Source organism: Electrona antarctica (assembly GCF_951216825.1).
Source record: "Electrona antarctica genome assembly, chromosome: 3".
Classification (NCBI taxonomy): Eukaryota; Metazoa; Chordata; class Actinopteri; order Myctophiformes; family Myctophidae; genus Electrona; species Electrona antarctica.
The window spans coordinates 32,632,359-32,659,540 of NC_136808.1; the positions used below are offsets into that span (position 1 = coordinate 32,632,359).

At 43.6% G+C, this 27,182-nt stretch overlaps 1 protein-coding gene across 1 annotated transcript in view; it reads right to left on the reverse strand.

Annotated features, from left to right (window-relative positions):
• The window catches only part of LOC306919737 (neural-cadherin), a gene marked incomplete at both ends in the record, with an annotated part of 380,035 nt that overhangs the window by 117,449 nt on the left and 235,404 nt on the right, over positions 1 to 27,182 (reverse strand). The window contains one exon of the mRNA XM_079496290.1: positions 2,927 to 3,204. Within this exon, the coding sequence (XP_079352416.1) occupies positions 2,927 to 3,204 (278 nt within the window). The remainder of the gene's footprint in view (positions 1 to 2,926; positions 3,205 to 27,182) is intronic.

Here is a 27,182-nt window from a genome sequence, read left to right on the forward strand (position 1 = left end):
TTTAACTGCTGTTATTTCCTGATGTGAACTCTTATTGCAACAATCCAGAAAGCAATCCAACAAATCCCTTAAGTTATATCGGATGCTTATGCGATAAGCAGAACACGTACAGTCAAGACTGCCAAACTGAATTGCTATTACAAAAATCTGAAGAGGATTTGGTGGGACACTGTGTCTACTAGACCAGGGGTTCCCAAACTTTTTTGGACCAGGTACCCCCTCATCTGAAGCGTCCGCAGAAACCTTTCAAGTGTCCTGAGTATTTTTGTTGTTTCTGCAGCATGCATCCTGCTGTTACTGTTTGGGGTCACGACAGGTTGACTGATGTTGTAGTTTTAGTAATCATGTCAGCTATTGGCCCAAAGTAAACATGGGAGACAGAGCCGGATTTACCTTGCTGAGGGCCCCCGGGCTGGAGCAAATTTGAGGGCCCCCCTTGGGGCGCGCGGCAGAGCCGTGTGTCCCGCGATTTTTTTTGGGCTATTTTGTTTTCATTTTGGGGTACCCAGGCCCCTAAAAAGAGAGGCAGGCAGGCAGGCAGAAGCTCTCAATGGTTTAACCATAATACAACTAAATACATTACATACATACAATACAACAACACAAAAAATACGTTTATTGCGCAACTTGGCAGAAATGACCATGTAGATAAACATAATTTTAATGCATGTACGCGACGCATAGCCCCCTGGCTATGCGTCGCGTACCCCTAGGGGTCCGCGGACCCCACTTTGGGAACCGCTGTACTAGACTACTAACTAATGTATCCCAAAACAGACTGTCTCTTCTTATAGTGAGTTCCTCTCTGAAAGAGGCCTTCAAAGTAAGCTCAACCATATTTAGAATGATCTCATCAATGTCTGTTCACCGTTGAGAGATTTGAGGCTTGGAAGGAGTCCACAGGTTTTTATTTTAAAGTGCCTATGGGTTGCATCCAAGTGATACTGCAGCTTTGGCTTTGACAGATACTGTACAAGAGCACTGACTGATGCAGAGTAGCAATATAATACACTGCCCGAAATATGCACCTGCATAATGGAATCTTTTTTCCTGTCCCATGCATCAGTTTAAGCAATTGAACGATATTCCCTTGGTATCACTGTTCCGCAGAAGAATTCTGAAATGCTGTAGTCTAGCTTTAGCTGGCCGATGGCCTGACATGCAGCATCAGCATTGTTCCCATTCTTAGTTTCCTTACATGTAACAAGAGTTGAGATCAAAGTCCCAATGGGTGAAAATGAGCCCCCTATAAAACAGTTTCTCCAGAGTGAGAAGTGAAGAGCTCATTGGAATTAACAGCCCCATAATGAGGTTTCAAAAGTAAAACTAACTGGGCAAGTTGAGCGGGTGTCATTCTCTATCCCCCCAGGATCAGTCAGAGGTTAAAGACATCCCAACTCAAAAGAAGGTAATTTACCCGCTACGATTTGTGCTACAACATCAAAGAGGTTGTTGGGGCGAGAGGGGGGTTAAGAGTGTGCGTGCGGGCATGTGATGTGTGTGTGTGTGTGTGTGTGTGTGTGTGTGTGTGTGTGTGTGTGTGTGCGTGCGTGCGTGCGTGCGTGCGTGCGTGCGTGCGTGCGTGCGTGCGTGCGTGCGTGCGTGCGTGCGTGCGTGCGTGCGTGCGTGCGTGCGTGCGTGCGTGCGTGCGTGCGTGTGTGTGTGTGTGTGCCTGTGTGTGTGAGCGTGTGTTATAGTTAGAGCAGTAGGAAGAGACAGAAGCGGGAGAGAGACTCTCCAATTAGGGATGAAACTGAAAGAAAAGAATAACCAGTCATGTTAAACGAGGTCACAGCTTCAGCTCTGATGTCTGAAAATGTTAGCTATCTAACACGCACGCACTGTTAATTCATGTTTTAAAAACCTAGCCACGTTTATACAGGGTAGGCGTTATAAGCATTGGCTTCAGCCTACACCTTTTCGGTGCCACTATCAGTAGTGAATTAAACTGCATGTATTATGTTTGTATGTATGTATATATGTACCGAAAAAAAGTTTACTTACTTACTTACTTACTTACTCACACACACACACACACACACACACACACACACACACACACACACACACACACACACACACACACACACACACACACACACACACACACACAATGGACTTGTAGTCAATGTTCCCTGTGACAAAAGCACACCACTTTTTTTTTTACCAAATGACTCCAACAGTAATTCTAGGATTTTGTCAGACAATAGACTGCAATTTTCACTGGCAATTATTATTTGGTTTTGTCAGGTGACACAGGGTCCCTAATAAGAGCAGTCAATCATAGACAGGGTTGGTTCTGTAATAACTGAATTTCATGTTTAAAAAATGTCTAGACCAATTAGGTCTGTGAACAAGTTTTACAGGTCCATTAGGGCTCGAGTCTATCATAGAAGAAAAACTAGTCAGAACTAATCAGGACTCGCTAGAATTTTTTAGGCGTGTCTGATCAAATTAATGTCAATTATATAAATATTGAATCAACTAACTTAGGCTGGGGTTCACACAAACTCAGAGTAGATATTAAAATGACCCCAGAAGAAACACCGCTTTAAGACGCAATGCTTTAATGTCATTATTGCGGCAGGCGTCAAGCTAGGTTCAACACACATACAATATATACTACAACATGAGTCAGGTTTAAAGCCCACAGAACCAGTTGTACACCCAAGGCTTTGTTTCGGTTTGGACATTTTAATTACAGTTATAATACTTCCCAGGTTCATGCTCGAGGCGCGTTCTAATCACACACGCACACGCACGCACGCACGCACGCACGCACGCACGCACGCACGCACGCACGCACGCACGCACGCACACACACACACACACACACACACACACACACACACACACACACACACACACACACACACACACACACACGTGCACGCGCACACGCACACGCACACACATGCACACGTACCTGTAGCCGCTCTGGGTGTCCACACACACTCCTGCGTTGAAGCAGGGGTTTCTGGGATATGCGGTGCAGGGCTGGTGGGAGTGCTCTCTTCCCATGCAGCCACACGCGGCCGTGGACTCCACCGCCACCGACACGAGACTCATGCTCCCACAATCCACCACGGTGGGCGTGTCCCGCACGCTCAGAACGTTGGCGCACCCGCCGGAGCCGGCGCAGTCCGAGCCGGGACACTCGTCTGCCCTCACCTGAGACACGTTGACCTGGAGGAAGGACTGCAGCTGGATGGAAGGACAGACAGACAGGAGAGGATGGTAAATATACAAATAAACATGAATTCATTAATTCTCTGCCAAGCACGTGTTTTGACGATCGCCGACACAGACACGTGTGCTGTGTTCACAGGGGGGGAAATATATATATATATATTCCATTTGGACATGGCGTTCCCGAGTTGTTACCGTTTGTAAACATAATTCCTTGCTGAAAAAAACAAAGCCATTTCAGTGAAAACAATAGACAGGAAGTGATTTTTCCGAGCATGAGGTCAGTCCGTAGCTCTCCCCAGGTTGGCAGAGGGTGTGTAGCGCCCAGGATTAGTCAATTGTCTCTAGTTCTGTTTCCTTTCGGACTGCAACTCCAGTGTTTTTACACAAGATGGTGCTGTTCGCTGACATTTGATAACAAAACCAAAAAGTAAAAAGTCATCGTTGGCAGAGAACGCCATTGGAAAATGGTCGTCAAAAGTCGTCCTTGGCAGAGAACAATGAAAAATGAAGATGGGACGTCCAAACAATCCTAACGTCATGTCTTTTCTCTGGCCACCAGGCTGGAGCAGTACAATATGTTCTATCCTGGATTTGAACCGGGGTCCAATTTCATCCAAGAGGCAATCCCCGCTTGGCTAGTGGAGATATTGCACTATGAGCTTCAGGTCATACTACTTGTCAACCAGTAGGTGTCCCTGACACCAGGGACTAATATGATATCTCAATGCAAGAATACAGTACGGAGGTCAACTCCAACCACTGCAGACGTACTATTTATATTGTATTAAAGCAATGTTTCATTCATTGAAATAAGTTCCGGATTACAGCAATAAATTCACACCAATTTGCACTCATTCTAAAACAAGTGACCTCTAATAAAACACCTGACAACAGCAAATTAATTGACAGTGATTTCATAATAGGACTACCACGGACTATGTTCTGTAACATAAAAACACCTCAATTAGAGCAGTGTAAGTGGCTGTCAACCTTTCTGGTTCAACAGCATAGGGAGAGAGAGAGACACATAATTACTCTGGACACCATTGTGTAAGGCTGGGTGGAGAGATAACTGGGGCACGAGAGTGTGCAGTATTAATGACACGACCCACTGTCACACACAGTGAAACTTGCTCATAAGATCATAGCGGAATCAGATCAGCACACCCTCTGTCCTATAGCTTTGACAGATACATCAGAATCAGATCAGCACACCCTCTGTCCTATAGCTCTGACAGATACATCAGAATCAGATCAGCATACCCTCTGTCATATAGCTCTGACAGATACATCAGAATCAGATCAGCACACCCTCTGTCATATAGCTCTGACAAATAGGCCTTATCTAATTTGTCCAAAGTATGCAGTATAATATGGAACACCCGGGAATCATGCCCGGGTCTCCCACATGGAAAGCCAACATATCCCTGCTGTAACTTGGGGGAGACTTTTAGGCCATCAGGCTGAGGTTGTGAGCCAGTCTGCTAGCGCGCAACGCACGCACGCACGCACGCACGCACGCACGCACGCACGCACGCACGCACGCACGCACGCACGCACGCACGCACGCACACACACACACACACACACACACACACACACACACACACACACACACACACACACACACACACACACACACACACACACACACACACACACACACACACACACACACACACTCAATTAATTAAAGGAGCTGAACTCCTGTGCTCTCAGTCCTCTGGCAGGTTGTTCCAGACCTGACAGCAAAGGCATGGTCAGCCTTTGTCTTCAACATCTACTCAGTCAGGAACACCCAGCAGGTTCCTTATTGCCTGAGGACTTCAGGTCTCCCACAAGCTCATAAGGAATGAATGAATGACTCTAAAATGTAATTAGGAGCCAGGCCATGAAGTGCCTTAAAAGTAATTGGTTAAATGGTGATTAGATAGGAGACGACTGGGTCTGTTTCCAATTTGGCAGTATTTTTTGTTTGACAAAGATTACAAACTTCTTATGTGTGCCTGTGTGGTCTCAATTAAAGCTTTTTTTTTTGGTATTCAGACAGCCAGCAATGAGTAAATGCTCCCAAAAATGTTTTGTCTCTGTGACTCATACAGGGGCCGCAATTTGCATTCAACCATTTTCCTAGAAGCTTTGTCATTGGTCGATGTGCCTGTCTACTTCCTGATTGGTTAGTCATTGCCATAGACATATAAACGTAGACGCCCTTTCCGGCTCTGAGGCGCGTGCCACAATTGAAGGCACAATTTTCCCAAGATTCCTTGCAAAGCATTTGCCTTCAATGAGCAGCTTCCGCATGCGTAACATAAGTCCCGGAAAAGACGCGCTGTGATTGGCCAGTAGTCACTTGAGTGACAGTGAGAGACATGGAGGAGTCGCATGAGTGACGTCACTTGGGCAGCGACGCAGTGTGCCTTCAGCAGATGCCTTCAGCACTTCTAAATAAGAAAGCTGCGGACAACTGTTGCTTTGTGTTCACTCTTTAATATTTTCTGTTAGTAATCTAATCCCCCCTGGCTCTGATTTAGCCATGGGAGGGCTCTATCATGGGGGGGGGGGGGGGCAAAATCGGTGAAAAACATGCAAATTATTTTTAAAATATTCCTAAAAAAGAGAAATTAATTTGGCAACTTCTCCTTTGGTCCACCCATTCCTAAAACATGTGAGATTGAAGACAGTGAAGAAAAAAAGAAAAAAGTCCATTGTGGGTGTATGGGACTTTTTCCTCTATCACACTATCACTAAACTCGGGTGAAATTCAACCGAACACCTGCCTGTAGGAAAAACCAGGGATGTGGGCAGGGAAACAAACGTACCTTCTATGATGTCACTGAGCATCATGAAGGTACTGAAAGACCCACCCAACTCAGACATCAGCAACACTATTAAAATTGCAAAAATATAATCGTCAGAGTGAAAATTACCCGTGTTTAGTGTTCTAGGGTTAAAAAGATCCCTGTGTTCTAGGGTTAAAAAGACAAAAGCCAATGAACAGACACTGATCCAAGTCAAGGGTTTCACTAGCCTAATTATCACTATCAGACTGAAGCTGCATCCAAGAGATGCAGTCCACTCAGAGAGTAGGCAGCGTCTATGGGCTGGATCCAGACATGGGGTTCACAGGTGCTGGATGGATATTGTATACTGTAGCTACTACAGGCTGTCCAAAACCTTCATTTTAACTGATCATTTAAGAGAGCATACAGTATATATATATATATAATGAGCCTCCACTGGCTCCCTGTCATTTTAGATTGATTTTGCTATTTGTTTTTAAAGTCCTAAATGGGCTGGTCAGAACACATAAGCCCTCATTTATCAATTGAGTGTAAAATCTGCCCCAAATTCGAGTGTAGGTTTCGTAGTACACCCACGTCGGGTCGGCATTTATAAAGTGATCGCAGACAGCTGATCCTTCCTAATTTCATTCCTAGCAGTAATAAATGTGACGGCTGAAATCAATCTGGCACGCCCTATAAAATCAAGCCGCGCCCTCGGTTTTGCGACATGAACAACTGCAATACGACCTGGAAACCATGGTTACAGGAAAAAAAAAGTTTCACTCGCTTGCCTAAGTTGCCTTGCTGCCCCCTCCCATACACACACACACCGACGCACGCACGCACACGCAACTTGTTGTATCTTAAATAAATAAACCTGCATGAATTAAATAAAGCTGTAGGACTACCCTGTCTGTTTCTCCTCTCGCTTCGCTTCCCTTGCTGCCCGCCTCACCCCCCCGCACATATCGCAATTTGCAAGCAACTGTCACTGTGTTGTTAGTTGTATATTAAATTATTAAAGTCTTTATTAATTTAATATACAACAAGATATATTAGTGAACGAAAACCTGAACCTGTGAACCATGAATTATATAACAAATAGGCGCGCACACATGCTGCTGTTTTGCAAGGTGCATCTCCTGTCCTGTCTATCTGTCTCTCTCTATCACTGTGGTCCGTCCGTGACACCGTGACCAATTGACCATGCACGTTCGTTTCGACAGTCTATTTAAATTGCCTCGCTGTCAACTGTCAATTATATGAATATTGCAGCCAAAACCGTAGCCTCATGTGGCACTGGACAGTGGTGGTGGTGGTGGTGGGCTGCAGGCTGGCTTTAGCCTATACTATACTATCTCCGATGTGTTCCCACTTGCGCTGGCACGGCACATTTGGCATTCGAGCGACGCGTCGGGTTTATTAAACGAGGAGGAGATTGCACATACTGTAACTCCAGAAAGAGTAGGCCTGCTGTAGATTAGGCTACAGTAGGCTACCCAAGTTGGGACTCTCCGCAGCTGCAGCGCTGCACTATACTCTCCAACGTCCCGTCATGGAAATATTTCAGCACAGACAGCCAAAATCCTCGCATGTATGCACTCATCATGCAAAACACTGTTTAAATGGCTTACGCATCTAACTTGCAACATTGTTTTTAAATGCGCGATTTTAATTGCTTGCTTGTCAAGTTGGAAATCTCCTACTAATTTCATATGACACAAAGACACATCGTTGATGTAGGCTATTCCTTTACTTTTTTTTTTCTTTTTTACATTTAGCCCATATACATACCTATACAGTTTTATATAAACATTTTAGGAGTGAATACATATGTTTGATGCCTGTGACAGCCTCTCAGCTGGTCAAACAATGCTGCTCCGCTGTTCTACGACAGAAAAACAGGTGAGGACAAAGCGTACGACAGCTCCCGACCAGACGTGATTTTTGTCTTGGCTCAAGTTCAAATTCATGCTTTGGCGCAAATCGGAAATGCCGAAAAATGCGGTAATTTCGGCGTACACCCATATTTTGGCGTACGCACGGTTGATAAATGAGGGCCATAGACCCGTATGTCACGACCAGACCCCTAAGGTCAGCTGACAAGCTACTGCTGACTGACCTCATTTCCAACTGAAAGACGAGAGGTGACCGGGCCTTTGCAGCGGCCGGCCCTAGGCTCTGGAACAACCTACCCTTCCATATTCTGCTCTGCTCTCTTACTATAGACCCATTTCTTCTCTGTGGCCTTCGACACTGCCTGATTATATAAATTGTATAACCGTGTAATTATTTGAGCTCCTTCTATAATTGTATTTGTCTATTTTGTCCCTTCATATTTTGTTATACATTTATGTTATGTTTGCTTGTACTGATCTGTCTTTTTCTTTTGCCTGTCTTGTTTTCTTTCCTTCCTGTTTTTGAGTGGTGCAACCACTCCATTGCGGAGCTATGTGTGTCCCTGGGTCCCTGGCTGGCTGGCTGGGTCCGTCTGAGCACGGAAATAGCGCTTTCACCACCAAGTGTCACTGTTGTGCAGCCTAACACACACGCACATATTAACTGTATGATTTCGGGTGTGACAGTACAGTACAGTGGAGGCTCCCCCACACGGTAACTCTGTCATTTCTCGACTGTTTCGGACGCGGGGCGGCTTACCGGAACCGGGCTGCCAACCTGGGCACGTTCCTATGGGTCTGGAAGTTCCAGGGACCCCCACACAGAGTTTCACCACTCAGTTCACACGGGTGTGATTTTTAACCTGTATAGCACTTTGGTCGACCATTGGTCGTCGTAATAATGTGCTATATAAATAAAGTTTTAGTTGAGTTGATGAAGTTGAAAAAACATAGTCTTACAGTATATTCAGCACAATAGGGTATGTCGTGCCATACGTGAAGAGAGTCTGCCAATAAGCATGGAGCATGTATGATATACTGTAGTTGTGGTTGTAGTGGTTTTTTTGCACAGTTTCCTGATGAAGTTGGCAAACAACTGATTCAGTGAAAATTGTAAAGCTCAAGGTTGAGTAGCTTGACAGAGCAGTGCACAGAGCACATGACATTTATTTGTTCTATTATGTCTTTCTCTGTGCGCACCAACACCATGGCAACCTCTCTCTCTCACACACACACACACACACACACACACACACACACACACACACACACACACACACACACACACACACACACACACACACACACGCACACACACACACACACACACACACACACACACACACACACACACACACACACACACACACACACACACCAAAATGTGCATTATGCTTGGACTGAAAAGAGGGTCACTTCATCATGCCAGACAATTTGGAGTGATTGGACCTCACTCAGATTGCATCTCAAATCTATTCCATTTATGACTCATATTGAGACAGTATAGTTACTAGCTTGAATTATTGTCCTGGCCTTATCTTAATCATTATTGCTTTGATGTTTCATATTGATTCACAATAAACAGTGTCCTCTTCTTATGCCATGTTAACCCATTGAGACATGTGGGAACGTCATAACTAATCCAACCGACGGATTGCTATGATACGTCATAGCGCATTTTCATTGATATCAAACGAGAGAAAAATATTCTGAATTTTTTTCTTCTTTTTTTTTAGTTGACCTCTCCTTCTGCACCATACTCCTTGCTCTTTGCGCATGTGCGTTGTCGTTCACTTCCCTGTTTACCGCTCAGAAAGAATCCCTCGTATCTCCAAATCTAGGGGACTCTCCGTGGTTTTGACCAGATGGATAAGCTCTTCATTTCTGACTTCTGACCTGCCTCTCGTTCAAAATATGAACACGAGGGATTATTCAGCGACTTTATCGTAACGATAGCGAGGTAAGCAAGCAAAGATATTTCTCCCAGTTTTTGTCCGGAATGGAAGGGGGGGGGGGGGCTTACAGAGTAAAAGCGGCCCTATATCTGTGCGGCACCCCGAGCTGTTATTTTGAATGAAATCCCGGCACTGATTGTGTTAAAATCCCCTATGAGCAACACGCTTGTGGTACAATTTTTTATGAAATCACTCAATGTGTTAAACTGTGATAAAGCAACATGGGCACAATAATAGCTTACCTTACTGAAACATTCATTCTTCAAATAGGGTTGTTGGCACCATAAAGCTCAGAACAACTGAGAAATGGAGGCTGGTAATGTGGAAGGATTATATAGCAGGTAATAGGGCTTATTGTCTCAGTGTCTGCCACTCACTGACCGTGCTATTGTAGGTTTCTATTGTGCTCTTTGAATGACGATTCAAGGCTAACCACCAGGCTGTCTGTTTAGAGGCCACAACACTTACAGTACTTGCTCCAAGGGTTCTTGTGTTATGAGACTATGCAGGTGTGTGTGTGTGTGTGTGTGTGTGTGTGTGTGTGTGTGTGTGTGTGTGTGTGTGTGTGTGTGTGTGTGTGTGTGTGTGTGTGTGTGTGTGTGTGTGTGTGTGTGTGTGTGTGTGTTTGTCTGTTTATATAACTTTATAATTTAAAAGATTCCAGGAATCCTGGGATGTTAACCGCCAATCAATAGTGTAAACTGTAAATACAATAAGATTTCTTCCTCTTTCTTCACTTTAGAATCCTTGATAATTATCAAATGAACAGCCACTATACAACAGCACTTACACTACAGATTTTGTGTGACTTCAGGTGTTGTGGCTGTGATCATTAATACATTAAAAATGACTCTGGTTTGACACCTTAGCATCTTCATTTGTCTCTAATCTGTTCATCTGAATCAGGTCTTGCATACGGTACATGTTATGGGCCACGTTCATGCTTCACAAACAACCTCGCCAGAGAAAATACAGCAGAAGATACTGTACGTATATCTAAAGCTCAGTGTGTGTTACTGTTCTATAGTGTCTACACTCTACACAGTACAATCTAGAGTTAAAGTAAATGTTCTCAGTGAAATTACGGGAGTTTATTGTGTGTACTAATAAGAACAATGAAAAAACGGGCCGGGTGTGCGTGCGTGCATATGTGTTTCTGCATACCTGGCTTTATGTATAATCCATGCATGAATGAAATAACACAATTTCACTTCCGGTTCAATATTGATCAATCGATTGATTGATTGATTGATTGATTGAATTCTATATTGGCAAATCACATGACAAACAACAAAGCTTGAGAGCTTATTTCTTATTACTTTGAATACAGTATGTCGTCCGTGTCTCTGCATCTCTACATGTACAGTACTGTACTGTATGTATTTGACATTTGTACACGCGTAACAACAGAGCATGGGATCAGCACTAACTGTGCATCTATCCTGCTTCAAACACAGAAGAGGTGCAGAGCTCACTTAAAGGGAGCTCAATTCAAGATAAATCAGATTTACAACCTACCAAAAAGAAACTGAAGAAAAAACATCTCAAGACGGCCTCTTCAGCCCCCTCCTTACGGGACCAAGCGTGGCTGAGAGACTGCTCTTTGTGCTTTCCTTTTTACCGCCAGTCTTATCTCTGCTGCCTCTCTGCCACCCCCTGCTCTAAACTACAATACCCCAAACCTCGCAGTGGGCAGAGTCTGTACAAGGGCAGCGCATCCTTTAGGAGAGAATGGCACCCCAGGGACGACAACAGGAAAAAGAGACGGTTGTTCTTTTGCTCAGGAGATAGAAAAAACAGCAGGGGGAAGAAGAGAAAGAGATAATAGGGGAGAGGAGTTGATGGCTTAACTCCTCAGGTGGGCTGCATGGTGAGCATGCTGGAGTGGTTGAATGGAGCATGTGGGAGTCTGCTTCTCAGAATAGGCACCATAGCCTGCTATTAGTGCCAGAGGACACTGGATGGACTCAACTAAAAGCAAGACATAATGTAAAGCAAACCTTGGGCAAGATATTGCTCACCTACTCTCTTTGACGCAAATAGCTAATCTATAAGCTCACAACAGGTCATGATGTGATGTGAGCTTGTAGATCTGCTATACTTCTGCCTAATGTTGGCCTATTATTAGATGCCCAGAGTAGGGCTGCTATGGTTCATGCAGTTAAACCTTAGAGTATAAATATAATAGAGACGTCACCGAGAGGAAACCCTGAGGCGAAATTTGGTATTGCAGCTTGAGCCAGCGCTGGGCCGTTGACTATCATTGCGCACGTTCATGTTATTGGGGCAATGACACCTGAACACTATGTTTCATATGTGAATGCGCGCAAATGGCGCAATGATAGTCAACGGCCCAGAGCATTCACAATTTGGCCCAATGCCATCTTGCACTCTGTTCCTACCTGGAAGTAGGAGTGAAATCGCCTCATGCACTTTTGAGCAACTTAATGCAAGTGGATGGGAGGAGAAATCCGGTGACGTCTCTATTAATATATACACACTGGACGCGTTTTTCTGAAAACCGATGGAGAAACGCCACTAAAAATCCGAAAAACGCGCTCGGTGTGTGGGGACCTTTAGAGTTAAACAGGGCTTTAGGTAGTGTTTAAAAGTGTAATTGTAATTCATTGTTAGCTGATTTTGCAAAACCTTTTGATCTTTTTGATCTGCTGTACCAAGAAAAGTTGGGAAAAATGTGTACCTGATGTTCATTGCCCAGTATTCAATTAACTGATTATTTAATTGTTACCTACTGTTTTGAAACTGTGAATAACCCCCCCCCCCCCCCCCCCCCAACTGATTAACTGATTATTTAATTGTTACCTACTGTTTTGAAACTGTGAATAACCCCCCCCCCAAAAAAAAAACAACAACCCCAAAGTGAGTTCCACGTATTATGCCAAGAATCACATTGTAAAACCAGATGTCTCATTTAGAAAAAAAGAAAACAGAACTCTCAGTTCAAAAACTATCTCACAACACAGCTCTCTCGTGAATACTTCATGGGTATGTACTAGTGAACTTTCTCGACCCCTCTCTGCTTTGAATGTGTAGATACAAAGCACAGAGCCATGTGTCTTATTCCTCAGTTCTAAAAAAGCTCTTCAAGGAACACAGTGGGAATACATAGGCGGCAGACAGTGCACCTTGCATCGCCCCTGACAAAAGGGCCGCGGTCGCACATTGTTCCTGGGAGCCGTGAACCTCGGCTCCTCTAGCTTTGTGCCCCGTCTTTGAAGCCACATTACTATAATGACAAGAAGAACCCAGATTCTGAACGCCGCGCCGCAATAACGTAAAGTGCAAATCCCATCATGACATGCTCTTTCTTTAATATAAAGGTCTTAAGTGGAAAACCGCTGGATTGAAATGCATACAAAACACCCAGGGCTGAGGGGAGAGTCTTAGAGGGATATGGTATGAGCCACAGACGAGGAGGGTGCGAGGGGGGTATTTTTTTATCTCCTACTTCTGAGGCATTTGTGGAGAATTGAGAACATTAATAATAAGGTGCTGTCTCATCTCCCCTCCTCTCTCACTCCCTCTGTCTCCTCTCTCTGCCAGTTCCCCCCTCTATCTCCCTGGCTCACGTTCATCCCTTTGCTTCGCCACGCTTCACGTCTCATCCTGATCAATGTCTTCGCTGAGCAGGCTGGTTTGAATCCACATGAAAAGTTTGCTGCTCGCCCCACAAATCACACCTGAAGGCTCAGCTGTCCCACGCCACTTACACCTCTCTCTCTCTCTCTCTCTCTCTCTCTCTCTCTCTCTCTCTCTCTCTCATATGTCTTCTCTCAAACCAAACTTATTTTAAAACCTTCATTTCCTCTTAAAAACTTGATCTTTTATCCAGTTTTCTCTTTCTTTCCCAAACACCGTTCACAAGAAAGAGCAGAAGATATGAGCGACAATAAGCCAAGGAAGAAGGAACAAATTGGAACACACACGCACACGCACACACACACACACGCACACACACACACACACACACACACACACACACACACACACACACACACACACACACACACACACACACACACACACACACACACAGCAGGTCATTTGTCCCTTTGACAGAAGCTAGCCATCTCTTTCCATCTCCCTGATTAATCTAATAGGCTACACATAAAGGGGCTCCTCTCTCTCTCCCTTTTACTCCAATGCTGATTCAGACCTAAAAGATGAAATGTAAAGTTATAGGTCTCATAAGGCCAATGATACTTGCCTTTCAATGAGCTGGCCTCTTTTGACCCATATAGTATCCCAAACGCCTAACTACCTTCCGATAGCCACTGTTTGAAATATAATCATATATATCCGCATCAATTATGATGTAAATGAACACTTTGCTAACTAGTAATTAAGCTCATTTTGTCTGTTATCAAGCTGTCTAAAATCTGAAGTGGTTTCTTTTGTAAATCAGGCCTGAATAGTGTCTGGGCAATTATGTCAAGAGCTGTTTATGCATCTTTTTATACAGTGCACGTACCTAATTTAATTGTCATTTCTTGGACATGTCTGTCTTGGTGGAGATTAATTTGCAACTCTTCCCTCTATTGTTGATCGTCTCTGGGCTAATGTAGGAACACCCGTAATGTTGTTTGAGACATTATGAAATATCTGAGGCCAGATGTGTCACAAACTGCACAAAACTGTTTCAAGTAAGTGACAAGCAGTGTATGGAGTGCATGGTTGAGAAAGAAAAAACAAATGAGCTTCGGCGCTGATTTACATTACTGCCGGGTGCTCGAAATGGCTGAATGACACACCCTCATCATAAACTTGCAATAACTAGCCTGCATGAATTGTTGGAAAAAGTTGCCAAACGTACACATTTCAGCACCATCGTGAATGGACAGCGACAGACAGACAAGACAGACAGACAATAACTTTCAACTTGGATTGGACATCAAAGGTTTAACTAATGATACACCATGCAATGCAGAAAGTAACTAGATAAAGTGCCCCTCGGGGCACAGGTCTCCACCAGGCCAGGTCAGGTTGTGGCCTCCTGGTGGCGCTATAATAGGCCAATGTGAAAACGGTTCCATTTATTCATTGCCTTGGATGGCAATTGGATGATTTGAGGCATTTTGTTCCAAAAATGTGCTTTGCAATAATCCACCTGTTGGTGGCGCTATAACAGGCCAATGTGAAAAGGGTGGGATATATTCCTCAGCCTAGTAGGAAAGTCTGTGAAAGATTTCACGTAAATTGCACGCTGCGTTCATGATTTGAAGCTTTTTGCCAATCCTGCCAACTTTGAAAGCCAATGTTAGCCAATTAGGATGGAATATGAAATATCGGACAGATCCGGCGTGAACACATGACTAACGATTTGCGGGATTTTTGGACAGAATCTGGAGGAGTAATATAAAAAAAATGTGTTTTTCAAAAGTCGTTCTCCTGGTGGCGCTATAACAGGCTGTTCTGGAAAACACCCCCGCCATAATTTATTTAGTTATTTATTTGACAGGGACAATGCTCATTAATCAACACGTCATTTTTCACATCCATGTAAATGGGCCAGAGTTAGCCAAAGCTAATTTTCATCTGTAGTCCCTGAGCAGGCTCTTAAAATGATGATAAAGCTATCCATACAAAAACACATACAACAATAAAACTAACAATACAATACAATACAATACAATACAATACAATACAATACAATACAATACAATACAATACAATACAATACAATACAATACAATACAATACAATACAATACAATACAGGAACAAATACACTTTGTACAGGGGACAGAACAACCGTAGAGTGATGTGAGATATGACATCAGTGATAAGTGGAGCTGTTAACACTTAGCCCGCTAGCATTTATTGAAAAATTAGGATCTAATTCACGCCAGCATTTTTCCCAGTCGAGCTCTTATTTTGAAAAGCCACATTTCCAGACTTCCGGGAAGTAGCATTATCCTAGTAAGTTGAACAGGTCTCGTTCAATTGTTGTTTACAAAATGGGTCTATGCCGGGGCAGTGGAGGGCTCCACATCTTCGGCTCTGTGCCGTCAAAGAAACGTTGTTTTGACCAAAATGCCATCTGGGACAAGGAATAGGAGATACAGGTGATTGAAAGAAATGTGTTTGAATGTAATTTCGCCTGGTGCTGCATGTAATGTGTTGTCCTTAACCCTAGAATACACAAATCACCAGAGCAGACGGATCGGGTGATGGGTTCCTGTTCACTAATAACTCTGTGAAGTTGTTGCAGTACTATTTGCTCATCGTTGTATGCAAATACAACTACGATTGTACTAAATTCACAAGGCATATAACTAAATACTCAGACATAGTGAGCACAGGGTGTTCGTGGTCTGTACGACATTGCACCAAGCTTGGTTTATAAATGCAACACAACCCCTATATTTAGGTTCAATGGATGCAATTTGCCACTTGTGTTCCGATAGCCATGTTTCAGTGAGTGCTATTATCCACGTAATGTATATACTGTACGTTGTTTCGCAATAGGATCTCAAGCCTGGAAATTGCAGAGTTTATTGTTGTCTCCACCAGGCCGAAGGCATGGGGAGAGAGTATGTTTTGCACTCCGTCCGTGTGTGTGTGTGTGTGTGTGTCCGTCCTTCCGTCCGTCCGTTACCAGCTAATCTCCGGCACCGTTAACCCGGTCGATGCCAAACTTTGCACACACACTCCCTGGATGCCAACGATGAACCTCTGCCCCACATCTTCCAGAACGGCCTGTTATAGCGCCACCATGAGGCAGCTTTTCACATTTTTTACCTGAAACTGCACCGATCTGCGTGAAACGTTGCATGCACACTCCCTAGAGGCCAAGGACAAACCTATGACCTGCATTTTCCGCATCTGCCTTTTATAGCGCCACCAGGAGGCCGACTTTTGTAAAACACATTTTTTGATATTACTCCTCCAGATTCTGTCCAAAAATCTCACAAATCGTTACACAGTATCTCTATGGTCATGTGCTCAAGTCGGATCTGTCCGATATTTCATATTCCATCCTAATTGGCTATAATTGGCTTTCACAGTTTGCAAGATTGCCCCGTTTTGAACAAAAGCCTCAAATCATGAACGCAGCATGCAATTTACGTGAAATCTTTCACACATTTTCTTACTAGGCTGAGGAATATATCCCACCCTTTTCACATTGGCCTGTTATAGCGCCACCAACAGGTTGATGTTTGCAAAACACATTTTTGGAACAAAATGCCTCAAATCATCCAATTGCCATCAAAGGCATATGAAGAAATGGCACCCTTTTCACATTGGCCTATTATAGCGCCACAACCTGACCTGCCCTGGTGGAGACCTGTGCCCCGAGGGGCACTTTTTCTAGTTAGTATCTAATTTCGCCCTGGCAGATTAGGTGAAAGAAAGTACACTACGTAACAGTATTTCAGAGTGCACACAGAAGCTCGTTTCAACCGGCATTGGCGCTCGTGATGACTCCGGATGATTTCCGTGTTAGGCTAAAAGCGGAGACAGATTCCTGGACAAATGCCAAAAATAAATCCCTGTAGGCTTAGCTGTTCTATTCAAGAGGAAAAATAGAAAGCTTCTAAACTAGCATCGCACACTGTCTAGTCTCTTCAACTATAAGTATATCAAGTCAACTGTAAAGGCTTTTTCTACTGTAGACACCTACTGTAGACACGACTAAAGTATTTCAATGGGTCTAGTAGTGTATTATGATAACCGGCTTTTGATAATTTCATTACATTAATATTTCAGCAGCTATAATAAGGCACGAAAAGTCACCCTTCATCGTCCATACACAGTTATTCAGCAGCTAACACATTACTGTTGACATTTCAGTCCATGTCCAGAGGCATCGATTCAACAAATATTTGTATTCCGGATGAAAGTGATGCACAAATGCATGCAAATTATGTCCCCCAAACAGTTCTCAACCAGCAATACATTAACACGATGTCATCTATTAAGGGCATGGCTTCCACGTTGATGACATATTGACACTGTGGCGTCATATCTTATTGACATCCAAACATCATGTATATGTTATTGGAATTACTTTCTTAACCTACTAATCAGACCAGTGGTTTATACTGTATTATTAGACAGACAGACAGACAGACAGACAGACAGACAGACAGACAGACAGACAGACAGACAGACAGACAGACAGACAGACAGACAGACAGACAGACAGACAGACATTCCATCTCCCTCTGCCCGGCCTCAGCCTCCCGCAACGGAAAAACAGGAGCCCCCCGTTCAGCTTTTATGACTTACTGCAGGTTTCTCACTAACATATATAAATTATATATGTCATTTCAATCTAATGCACAGACTTGCCTTGGCTTTCAGAGCACCAACATTGAGATATTCTGGGTACGACTCGAGTTAAAGACTCTTACTCGAGTCGCCACAACTGAGACTCTAGACTCGACTCGGACTCGACCCACAAAGACTCCAGACTCGACTCGGACTCGAGCTCAATGACTCTCAATGACTCGACGAGTATCGGCGAGTCATTACCGTAATTTTTGACCCACAAGGTCCCACATTAATGAGTGAAATGCCCGAAAAGATAATCCAATCCCATCGCTTTTCTTTCCTCTCCCGCAGAGCAATTGCGCAAATGAACCTCAGCTGTGCGGAGCTCAGCTGATTTCATTCCACAGTCGTGAGGCCAGCACAAACTGATGCAAGTGGAGCCTTTCAACACATACGTATGTTTGGGTCTGCATCAGCTATCCAACTTTATTTAACTTTGCATTTGTTTAATATGTTGATACGAGGATGGGATAGACTGTGAGGGAACATTTTTGAAACATCGGGTTTCATGGATCATGTGTGCTGCAGCTGCTGGCCTCGTTATTAAACACTACATATAATGTTCACTGCATTAACATTCATTAAAGTTCCATATGTTGCCCACCATGCCCACGTAATGTTACAGTACTACCTACAGGCTTGGTTACAAAAATGTTTAGTTGTAGCCTATATTCCATCGTGCATCATTGATTATGTTGTGTCCAAAAGAACAGATCTGCAAGCTGTCAACACGCCATGAAATGGCGTTTCGACAGCTTGTATGTCTGTAAGTTTGGGGGGTAGCCGGCCCGACGCACGTTAAGCATTGGAACAAGCCATGGGTTTGAGAAGCTGATTGATGTAAACCGTAAACTTACAGTATTTGATATTTAATAGCCTATTTAAAGTTGTCACTTGGTTCACTTTTCAAATGGAAACACTACTTGGACATAACTCCGTTGTTACTTCAGTGGAAACTAAATGGAGATATACTTCAAACTGGAAATGGAGCCATGAGAAGTTTGGAACTTTAACAAGCCAACGTGATGAGTATACATTGTGCCTTTCCTCCTGAAACTGGCTGTGGTGACTAACAGCGGGGAATGTCGGTGCGCAGTGCGCAATTGTCATTGATGTGAGAGCGGCGGAGCCTAAATTAATATTATTTGTAGCTACAGTATATAGCCTACTATTCTGATAAACATTCATTCTGTGCATTTTTTATTTCGGGCTGGGTGTAGATCACTGTATTTCAGCCTTTACAGCCGTCGTATAAATAAATAATAAAAATGTATCAAAACTCAGACTCGAGATAAAGTCGCTCGATAATCCCTCGCGTTCATATGAACGAGAGGCAATAAAGAGCTTAGTATATCTATCGGGTCAAAATCCCTAGATTGGGAGATACGAGCCTTTCTTTCTGAGCGGTAAACGGGGAAGTGAACGGCAGCGTGCATGCGCGAACAGCAAGGAGTATGATGCAGAAGGAGAGGCCAACCAAAACAAACAGGGAAAAAAATGATTTTTTTTTTCTCGTTTGATATCAATGAAAATGCGCTAGGACGTGTGTACACGTCCTCGCAATCCATCGGTTAAATTAGCTAGGACGGCTCCACACGGTCTAAATGGGTTAAAATCGTTTCATATAAGCATTGTGGTCCAAAAATAAGCAAGCTGTCTCAGCGTTATTGTCAGGGAGGTGTCTCTGTATCGTTTGCGACAGTCAGTCACTCATATGATAGTCTGTTTCTAGCGAAAATGTAACTAATTCAGTAGCAGTAACAATAGCGTTTTCTCTCAGTCAGTTGATTCTTCATATCCATATGAGTGAAACGGCCGGGATGACATGTTTATTTTTCAAACACAGTTATTATATGAGGCGATCTAAAATCCCCCTATGGGGATTACAATGCAAATAAAAAGTACATGAACGTGGATTTGCGCCCTCTACCAATATTGACGTCAGACTTCGGTGCTCTATGATGAGCAAATCCATTGCACTGACATCAGGCATGGCTATAGACAGACAACTTGAACTTTATATAAAGGATATAAAAGATAGTATGAAACAAATACGGTGTAAGTCAGGTGAGCCAATCACACAGAGGACAAGTCAATTAGGGTATATGTGACATTAATATACAATGTTGCCAGCATGAAACAAACACTGTAACCAAAGCAACCAAAGCGCTAGAACAGCCATAATAATGTTGAAAGGAAGGTGCAATCTAATTATTCAGGACTGAAGTTCTGAACTGATTGTTCAGAAGTGGCCAAAGTGCATAATTATATCTGAGTGCCAACTAAGAACCAGTGTAATAGAGCATCGCAGTCCCGCCCCCTTTCATGATGACGCCAGGCCCAGGAAATAGTTCCCAATGCATTTTCCCCATGACATTTCAAAACGTATTTATTTAAAGACCTTATAAGAGTCGTACAAAGCCAACTCTTGTTGTGACAAATCATGACAACAAACACAATATTTTGGACCAAACAAATAATTACAAAGAAGAAAAACAACAAAAAAAGTTGCCGTTTTCTTCTTCTTTCTAATTATTTGTTCAGCCAGTTTGTTGTCATGATTTGTCCACAACAAGAGTTGGCTTTGTCTGCGGCGTAAACGTCTTTAAATAAATACTTTCTGAAAAGTCTATGAGGAAAATGAACGGGGATTTATTTTCCGGGTCTCTCGCGGAGGCGGGACTGCGACGCTCTATAGAGTTAAACTAATAGAACCAGCTGTGTAATAGTTAAATAGGTGCGCAGATAACTAACAGTTTGACAAGTACAGTATCTTCATAGCCAGGTTATTCAAAGTGGCTTCAGAGCATTTGTCTCTTCTTCTAGAAGAAGACACATTCAATACCCCCGCCTCAGGGTCGTTTCTCAATACCCGAACTTGTCTGTACTTACGTCCTTGTGAACTCGTGAAACGTCATCAGTCGCCGACCAAGTACCATTCTAATTCTCAAGTTCACATTTGGCCAAGTACAGACCAAATCCCCGGATGTTGACTTGATCCGCCCGCTTTAGCAAGTCTACTGACGGAGCAGACTTGTGTTGACTTTTCACCCCCCCCCCCCCCCCCCCCAGGAGAAAAACAGGAGTGAGAATTCTCCGAATCTTTTTTTTGTTTTACCACTGAATGCAGATTTAAGAATTATTTTAGGCTTGAATGTTGTTAAATAACTTGAAATCTATCTTTGCCTTATGTGCATGATTTAAAGATGTTGTTCATATACCATTTCTCATTACTGATTATGTCCCCCCCCCCTCTATAGTGTGGTACAGGGTAGGATGTTTTTGCTAAAATTGATCTTTTTTTGTTTTGACCAAACTGTCAGAAAATAATGGGGTTCAAATTTCCCGACCCCCACCCATTTTCTGAGGGGTCATCTATTTTGGGACGGATGGAGTGCCACAATTTTTGTATTTCTCCAGTTTTTCATGTGTCTATGAGGTGACAGTACTTCATTAGACAACCTGGAGTCGTTTTATGTGCAATGGTGTATTAACTTTGTATTTAGGGTTTCTTCCTGGAGGCTGAACCCTTGACAGTCAAACGGGCCAATGAAATAAACAGTAAAATAGTGACATCACACTATCAGCCCCTCCCCTAACCTCTCCCCCTTTATCATACAACTACAGCTGTGGGTGCAACTTCAGTTCAGGTGGATCACCACCCATCACCACCCACCAGGCAAACCAGGCATACTTAATGAACTGGTGGGCGTGCCCACATAAAAGCATGATTTTAACAAATACTGTACACTTTTGGGAAAAAAGGTCTTCCTCCTTATATTATAATAATACCTGATCATATTTTAGGGTGGAAATAAATCGCGGCACTCCATCTTTAAACTTTGAAAGTAGCCAGAATAAGCTTTTCTGACTTTTGGCTGGGGTCTTTCTTCACCCAGGACCCCCAGACTCATCTCAGTACTCATTAAATTCCTTGCGCTGCTCCTGTTAGTCTACTTGCCAGACCATAGAACCCCATTGTGAACCCGGACATTTTGAGTACCCTAAAGTTTAAGTTTAAGTTTAGAATTGTTGAGTATGGGTCCCCAGCATTTAGAAACTGCCGGATGCTAACTTGTGTATGTTGGGCAATTTTCATAATTAGCATAATAAGCTGGGGTACCATTAACATCCAATATAAGGCAACTGTAATGTCAGTCCTGAACTGACACCACTGGCTGGTTACTGAAACCGAGAACTAGTTTAGACTAAAAACAAAAAACTGATGTCCAAACGTTGACTTATTTTTATATGAAAGGGTATTTATTTACCATCACTTCAGCAGATTAAACGTACAACATTCAGCAGTTTCTGTTCTCAAAAAACAGTCAACAAACTGTTGCCTCTTTCACTTCAGTAACACCTGTGCCTTGTAAGCCACTTCCTCATATAGACTAGACACCTTGGCCTTGACCGTGACGTCATCATCAATTATAGAAATGAAATGTATAGAAAATAAATGGCTCTTACACGCCAGCCCCTAATTGCTACTGGCATGCAAGACAGAGCAATTATAAACCCCCCCAAAAAAACAAAAAAAACAAAACCCCTTTTAGGCATTCTGGGCAATATTCAATATTTCACTATTCCAAACTCAAAAATGGTTAATCTGTACCCTCACATAAAAGGCAGATTTTTGTGACAGGTCTTTCAATCACACTTGTCTTAGTTTTAAGACGAACTGAACGAACGAGGCATCTTTTCCAGAAGAGGTCAGCTATGTATTGGCTCTGTCTCCATCTTCTCTTTGCATACAGATCTTCCTTTCCAAACAGTCCTGGTGGCAGAACTGGTTTGCCTTTCATTAGGAGTAGGTGATTTGGTGTCAAAGCCTCTAGGTCATTTGGCTCATCTGATGGTCGGGTGATGGGGCGGTCATTCAGCATAGCTTCAACCTCGCACAACACAGTTTGAAAGCCTTCATCATCCAGTGTTTGTTGGCGAAGCACTGAACTTAAGATCTTTCTGATCATTCTGATGATACGCTCCCATATGCCACCGTAATGAGATCCAGCCAGTGGGTTGAAACTCCATTTGATTCCGCTTTGTGCTAGAGACCTTTCAATAAGGGTTTGATCGAATGAAGCCAAAGCCTCTCTTAGATCTCTTTCAGTTCCCACAAAGTTGGTACCATTATCCGATCTTATGTGAAAAACTTGACCCCTCCTACAGATGAACCTTCTGATGGCGTTGATACATGAGCTTGTATCAAGTGAATAAGCCACCTCCAGATGAACAGCTCTACTTGCCATGCAAGTGAAGATTACTCGATAGCGCTTTACGATGCTACGTCCTCTTTTCACGCTGATGGGTCCAAAGTAATCCACACCAACGTTTGTGAATGGAGGGAGATCTGGAACCACTCTCTCTGTGGGCAGGTCTGCCATTTTTGTTCGCCAGTTTTCCCTCTGTACTGTCTGCAGAACCTGCACTTTGTGGTGACTTTCCTCACTGCAGAATTGGCGTTTGTGATCCAATATTTTTTCCTTACAGTGGAAAGTATATGGTTCCTTCCTCCATGACCCAGCTGTTCGTTGTAATGCCGGAGGATAAGGCTTGAGATGTGTTGGTCCTTAGATAAGGAGGGGATGCTTTAGCTCTTCAGGTAAAGCTGCTTTATTCAGTCGACCCCCAACTCTTAGCAGATCTCCATCTATTATTGGATCCAGCTTGTAGATGGAGCTGATCGTGGAATCTCTCTTGCTGACAGAAATACATTATAGATTTCTCCGCTTCTGAGAGATCATCAAGTGACAACTTCTGGCTTCCCAGTGAAGCTCTCACAGCTTGCATTTCCTTATGCACATCCAATACAGGTGATCCAATACCACCAGTACTTGCGAGCTGCTTTCTTTTCCTACTCAAGTGCAGCAGGACCTTTTTCAGCTTGAGGATCCATGCAACTGCAACCTTTAGCCTCTGCTAGTCAGAGAAATAGGCTATCAGCTGGTGAGTAGCATTCACAGCATCAACAACAGTTGCATTCATCAAGAGATTCCGCTTAACTTCTGGGTCGTCAGCAGTGATGTTCACATCTACGGGAGGTTCTGGCCACCTTTCCTCAGTCTCCCATAGAAACATTGGGCTTTCGATCCATCTCTGTTTGACCAGGTCTTCTGCCTTCAATCCTCTTGAAGCATCGTCGGCAGGGTTTTGTGATGTGGGGATGTATCGCCATTGTGACACATCTGAGTGGTCCCTTATGGTTGTTACCCTATTTGCAACAAATGTTTGGAACCTTTTGTATTCATTTTGTATGTACTTTAGCACTGACGTGCAAACATCCAAAAGACAGATTTCTTCAGTGGAAGAATGCTGCAGCTCAGCCTGCAGCATTTTGTCCACTCTTCTAGGCGAGGTATGGTAACAGGCTTCAGTGGAGCAACTCAGGCTTTGCCGAACAGGAAAGCAACATGAACCACTTTCTCTGCATTCTCCATTCTCAGGTAGGTGACTGTGCCATAAGCATTTTCACTAGCATCTGAAAAGTGATGCAACTGAGCTGTAGCAATACCTCCGAAAACCCTTGGGCTGAACACAACGACAGATCTTGAAATCTGCCACTTTCTCAAGGTCTGCCAGCCACTTGTTCCACTTCTGCAGGAATGCTTCAGGTATTGAGTCATCCCAATCACATTTCTGTCTGCATAACTCCTGCAACATCAGCCTAGCAGGGAGTATGAGTGGTGCTAGGAATGCTAATGGATCATAGACAGAATTGATTATTGTATTGACAGCATGTCGTGCTTGGTGTGGGGCTTCTCTTTCACCTTCAGCTTGAATGTAAAAGTGTCAGTTTCAATGAACCACTGCAGACCTAAAGCCCTCTCCATAGGCAGCTTATCTCTGTCCAGGTCTAATTCATGCAGGTTTTTGGATTGGTGGTTTTCTGGAATGCTTTGAAGCACTTTCCGGCTGTTACTGATCCACTTTGTGAGATTAAACCCTCCTTTCTGGCAGACAGACATGAGCTCTGCAATCAAGAGGACTCTTCAGTAGGTCATCCATGTAGATGTTTCGGTTGATGGTGTCGATGACTTCTACTGGAAAGCTGTGCTTGTTCAGTCAGTCTTTCTGAGAGCAAAGCATGCACAACTGGGTGACGATACTGCTCCAAACAAATCATTTCAACAGTCATGCGATGCTCTACAAGGTCCTGCTTTAGGTTCCCTTCAGGCCACCACAAGAATCTCAAGAAATCCCTGTGCTCCTCTGCCACCTTGACATGGTGGAACATAGCCTCTATGTCTGCCATTACTGCCACAAACTCCTGTCTGAACCGCAGGAGAACTCCGACCAAGGAGTTGATTAGGTTTGGGCCTTGCAGAAGTTGACTGTTGAGTGAGGCCCCTTTAAACTCTGCTCCACAATCAAACACTACTCGTAGCTTGCCTTTCCTAGGGTGGTACATACCATGATGGGGTATATACCACACCCTTCCCTCACTTGGTTCCAACTGATGTTGTGGCACCCGTTCAGCATAACCTTTGTTGATGACGTCAGTGTGTACTCACTGTGAAAGCCTTCATTTCTCTGCAGTTTCCTTTCCAGGCCACGGATACGTTGCTTGGCAACACAGAGGTTATTAGGCAGAGTAATGGCTTCTGATTTGAAAGCTTGGTAATGCCCATCTTGTAGCTCAACAGAGCTCTCCACAAGTTCCATATACTTCCTTTCCTCTCTTGACATTTCCTCTTGGTCTTTAGAGGTCTTCTCATTAAAATCATGATTGTACTGGTTAATAAGCAGTTCCTCCAACCTGTTCACAACTGTGCGATTAACAGTAACAGTGGGGCAGCCACTCCCACTCTGAGTGTCCTTGCCTTGTAATGGACCGTTAATAACCCACCCCAGTAGGGTTCTGACGGCATAGGGACCATCCCCATGACTGTTAATCACCTCCCACGGTTCCATTAGCTTGGATGCATTGGTGCCAATTAACAGATCCACATTAGAGGTTATTCGAGGGATGTGGATACCTTGGAGGTACGGCCATTTAATCAGCTCCTCCTCACTGATGAGGTTGTCAGTAGACACAGGCATTTTCCTTTGTGTGAACACATTAGGGAATTGATTGCCAGTCAATTCTGAGGTTTCCAGGCCGTTGCAATGCAACTAGGTACCACCTTACTATGGCCCATGGTGCGCAGATGGATCTTTGTTCTCCGACCTTCTGTGTTCAACCTATTGACCAACTTTTCTGAACAGAACATGCCCGTGCTTGCTGGATCTAGAGAGGCATAAGTCTGGATTACTTTATTTCCCTTTGAGCACTTAACTTGTACAGGCAAGATGGGAAGTATGCCATTGCCAGACTTGGTTTGCTGTTGAGGTTTGGGTTTAATTGTTGTTTTACCCAAAGGACTGTCCTGGATATCACTGAAGACAGGATCAGAAGCAACTCTGACTTGATGTTCAAGAAATTTCACAATGTCTATGAAACAGGCTCTAAGGTCGAACTTGTCAACAATGTCACATGCTTTTCCTCTCCACTGATCTCTGAGTCTGTATGGGAGCTTCTGTATGAGGGCCTTCATGTTAGCAGGCATGTTTAGCTCCTCCAAGTACTGTACCTCCCCCATAGCATTTGCACACTCTCTCAAATAAAGTGCATAGGATTTGAGACCTTTAAGATCCTCCGATTTCACATTGGGCCATGTCCTGATTTTTACCATGTAAGCTGCTGTTATTTTTAATGGATGCCCAAAATGTTCCCTGAGAAGTGTTTTGGCAGAAGGATAATCCTCCTCAGGTGGCATATGAAGGCAACTGCACACTAGGTCCCTTGGCTGCCCCCTAGTGAACTGCTCAAGATAGTACAAACAGTCACCAAAATCACCAGTTTTAGCCTCTACACAGTGCTGAAAAGCCTTAATGAAAGATTGGAACTGTAGTGGGTCACCATCAAAAAGTGGAATTTCCCTGTGAGGCAAGTACTGAGAGGTTTGGGTTTGAACCAGGAGTGATGTTATTTCGTTTTGCCTCTGTAATATGTTGTACACATCCCCTGATACCAGGTTATGGATTTGAGATGGCAAAACTGGTTGAGGTCAT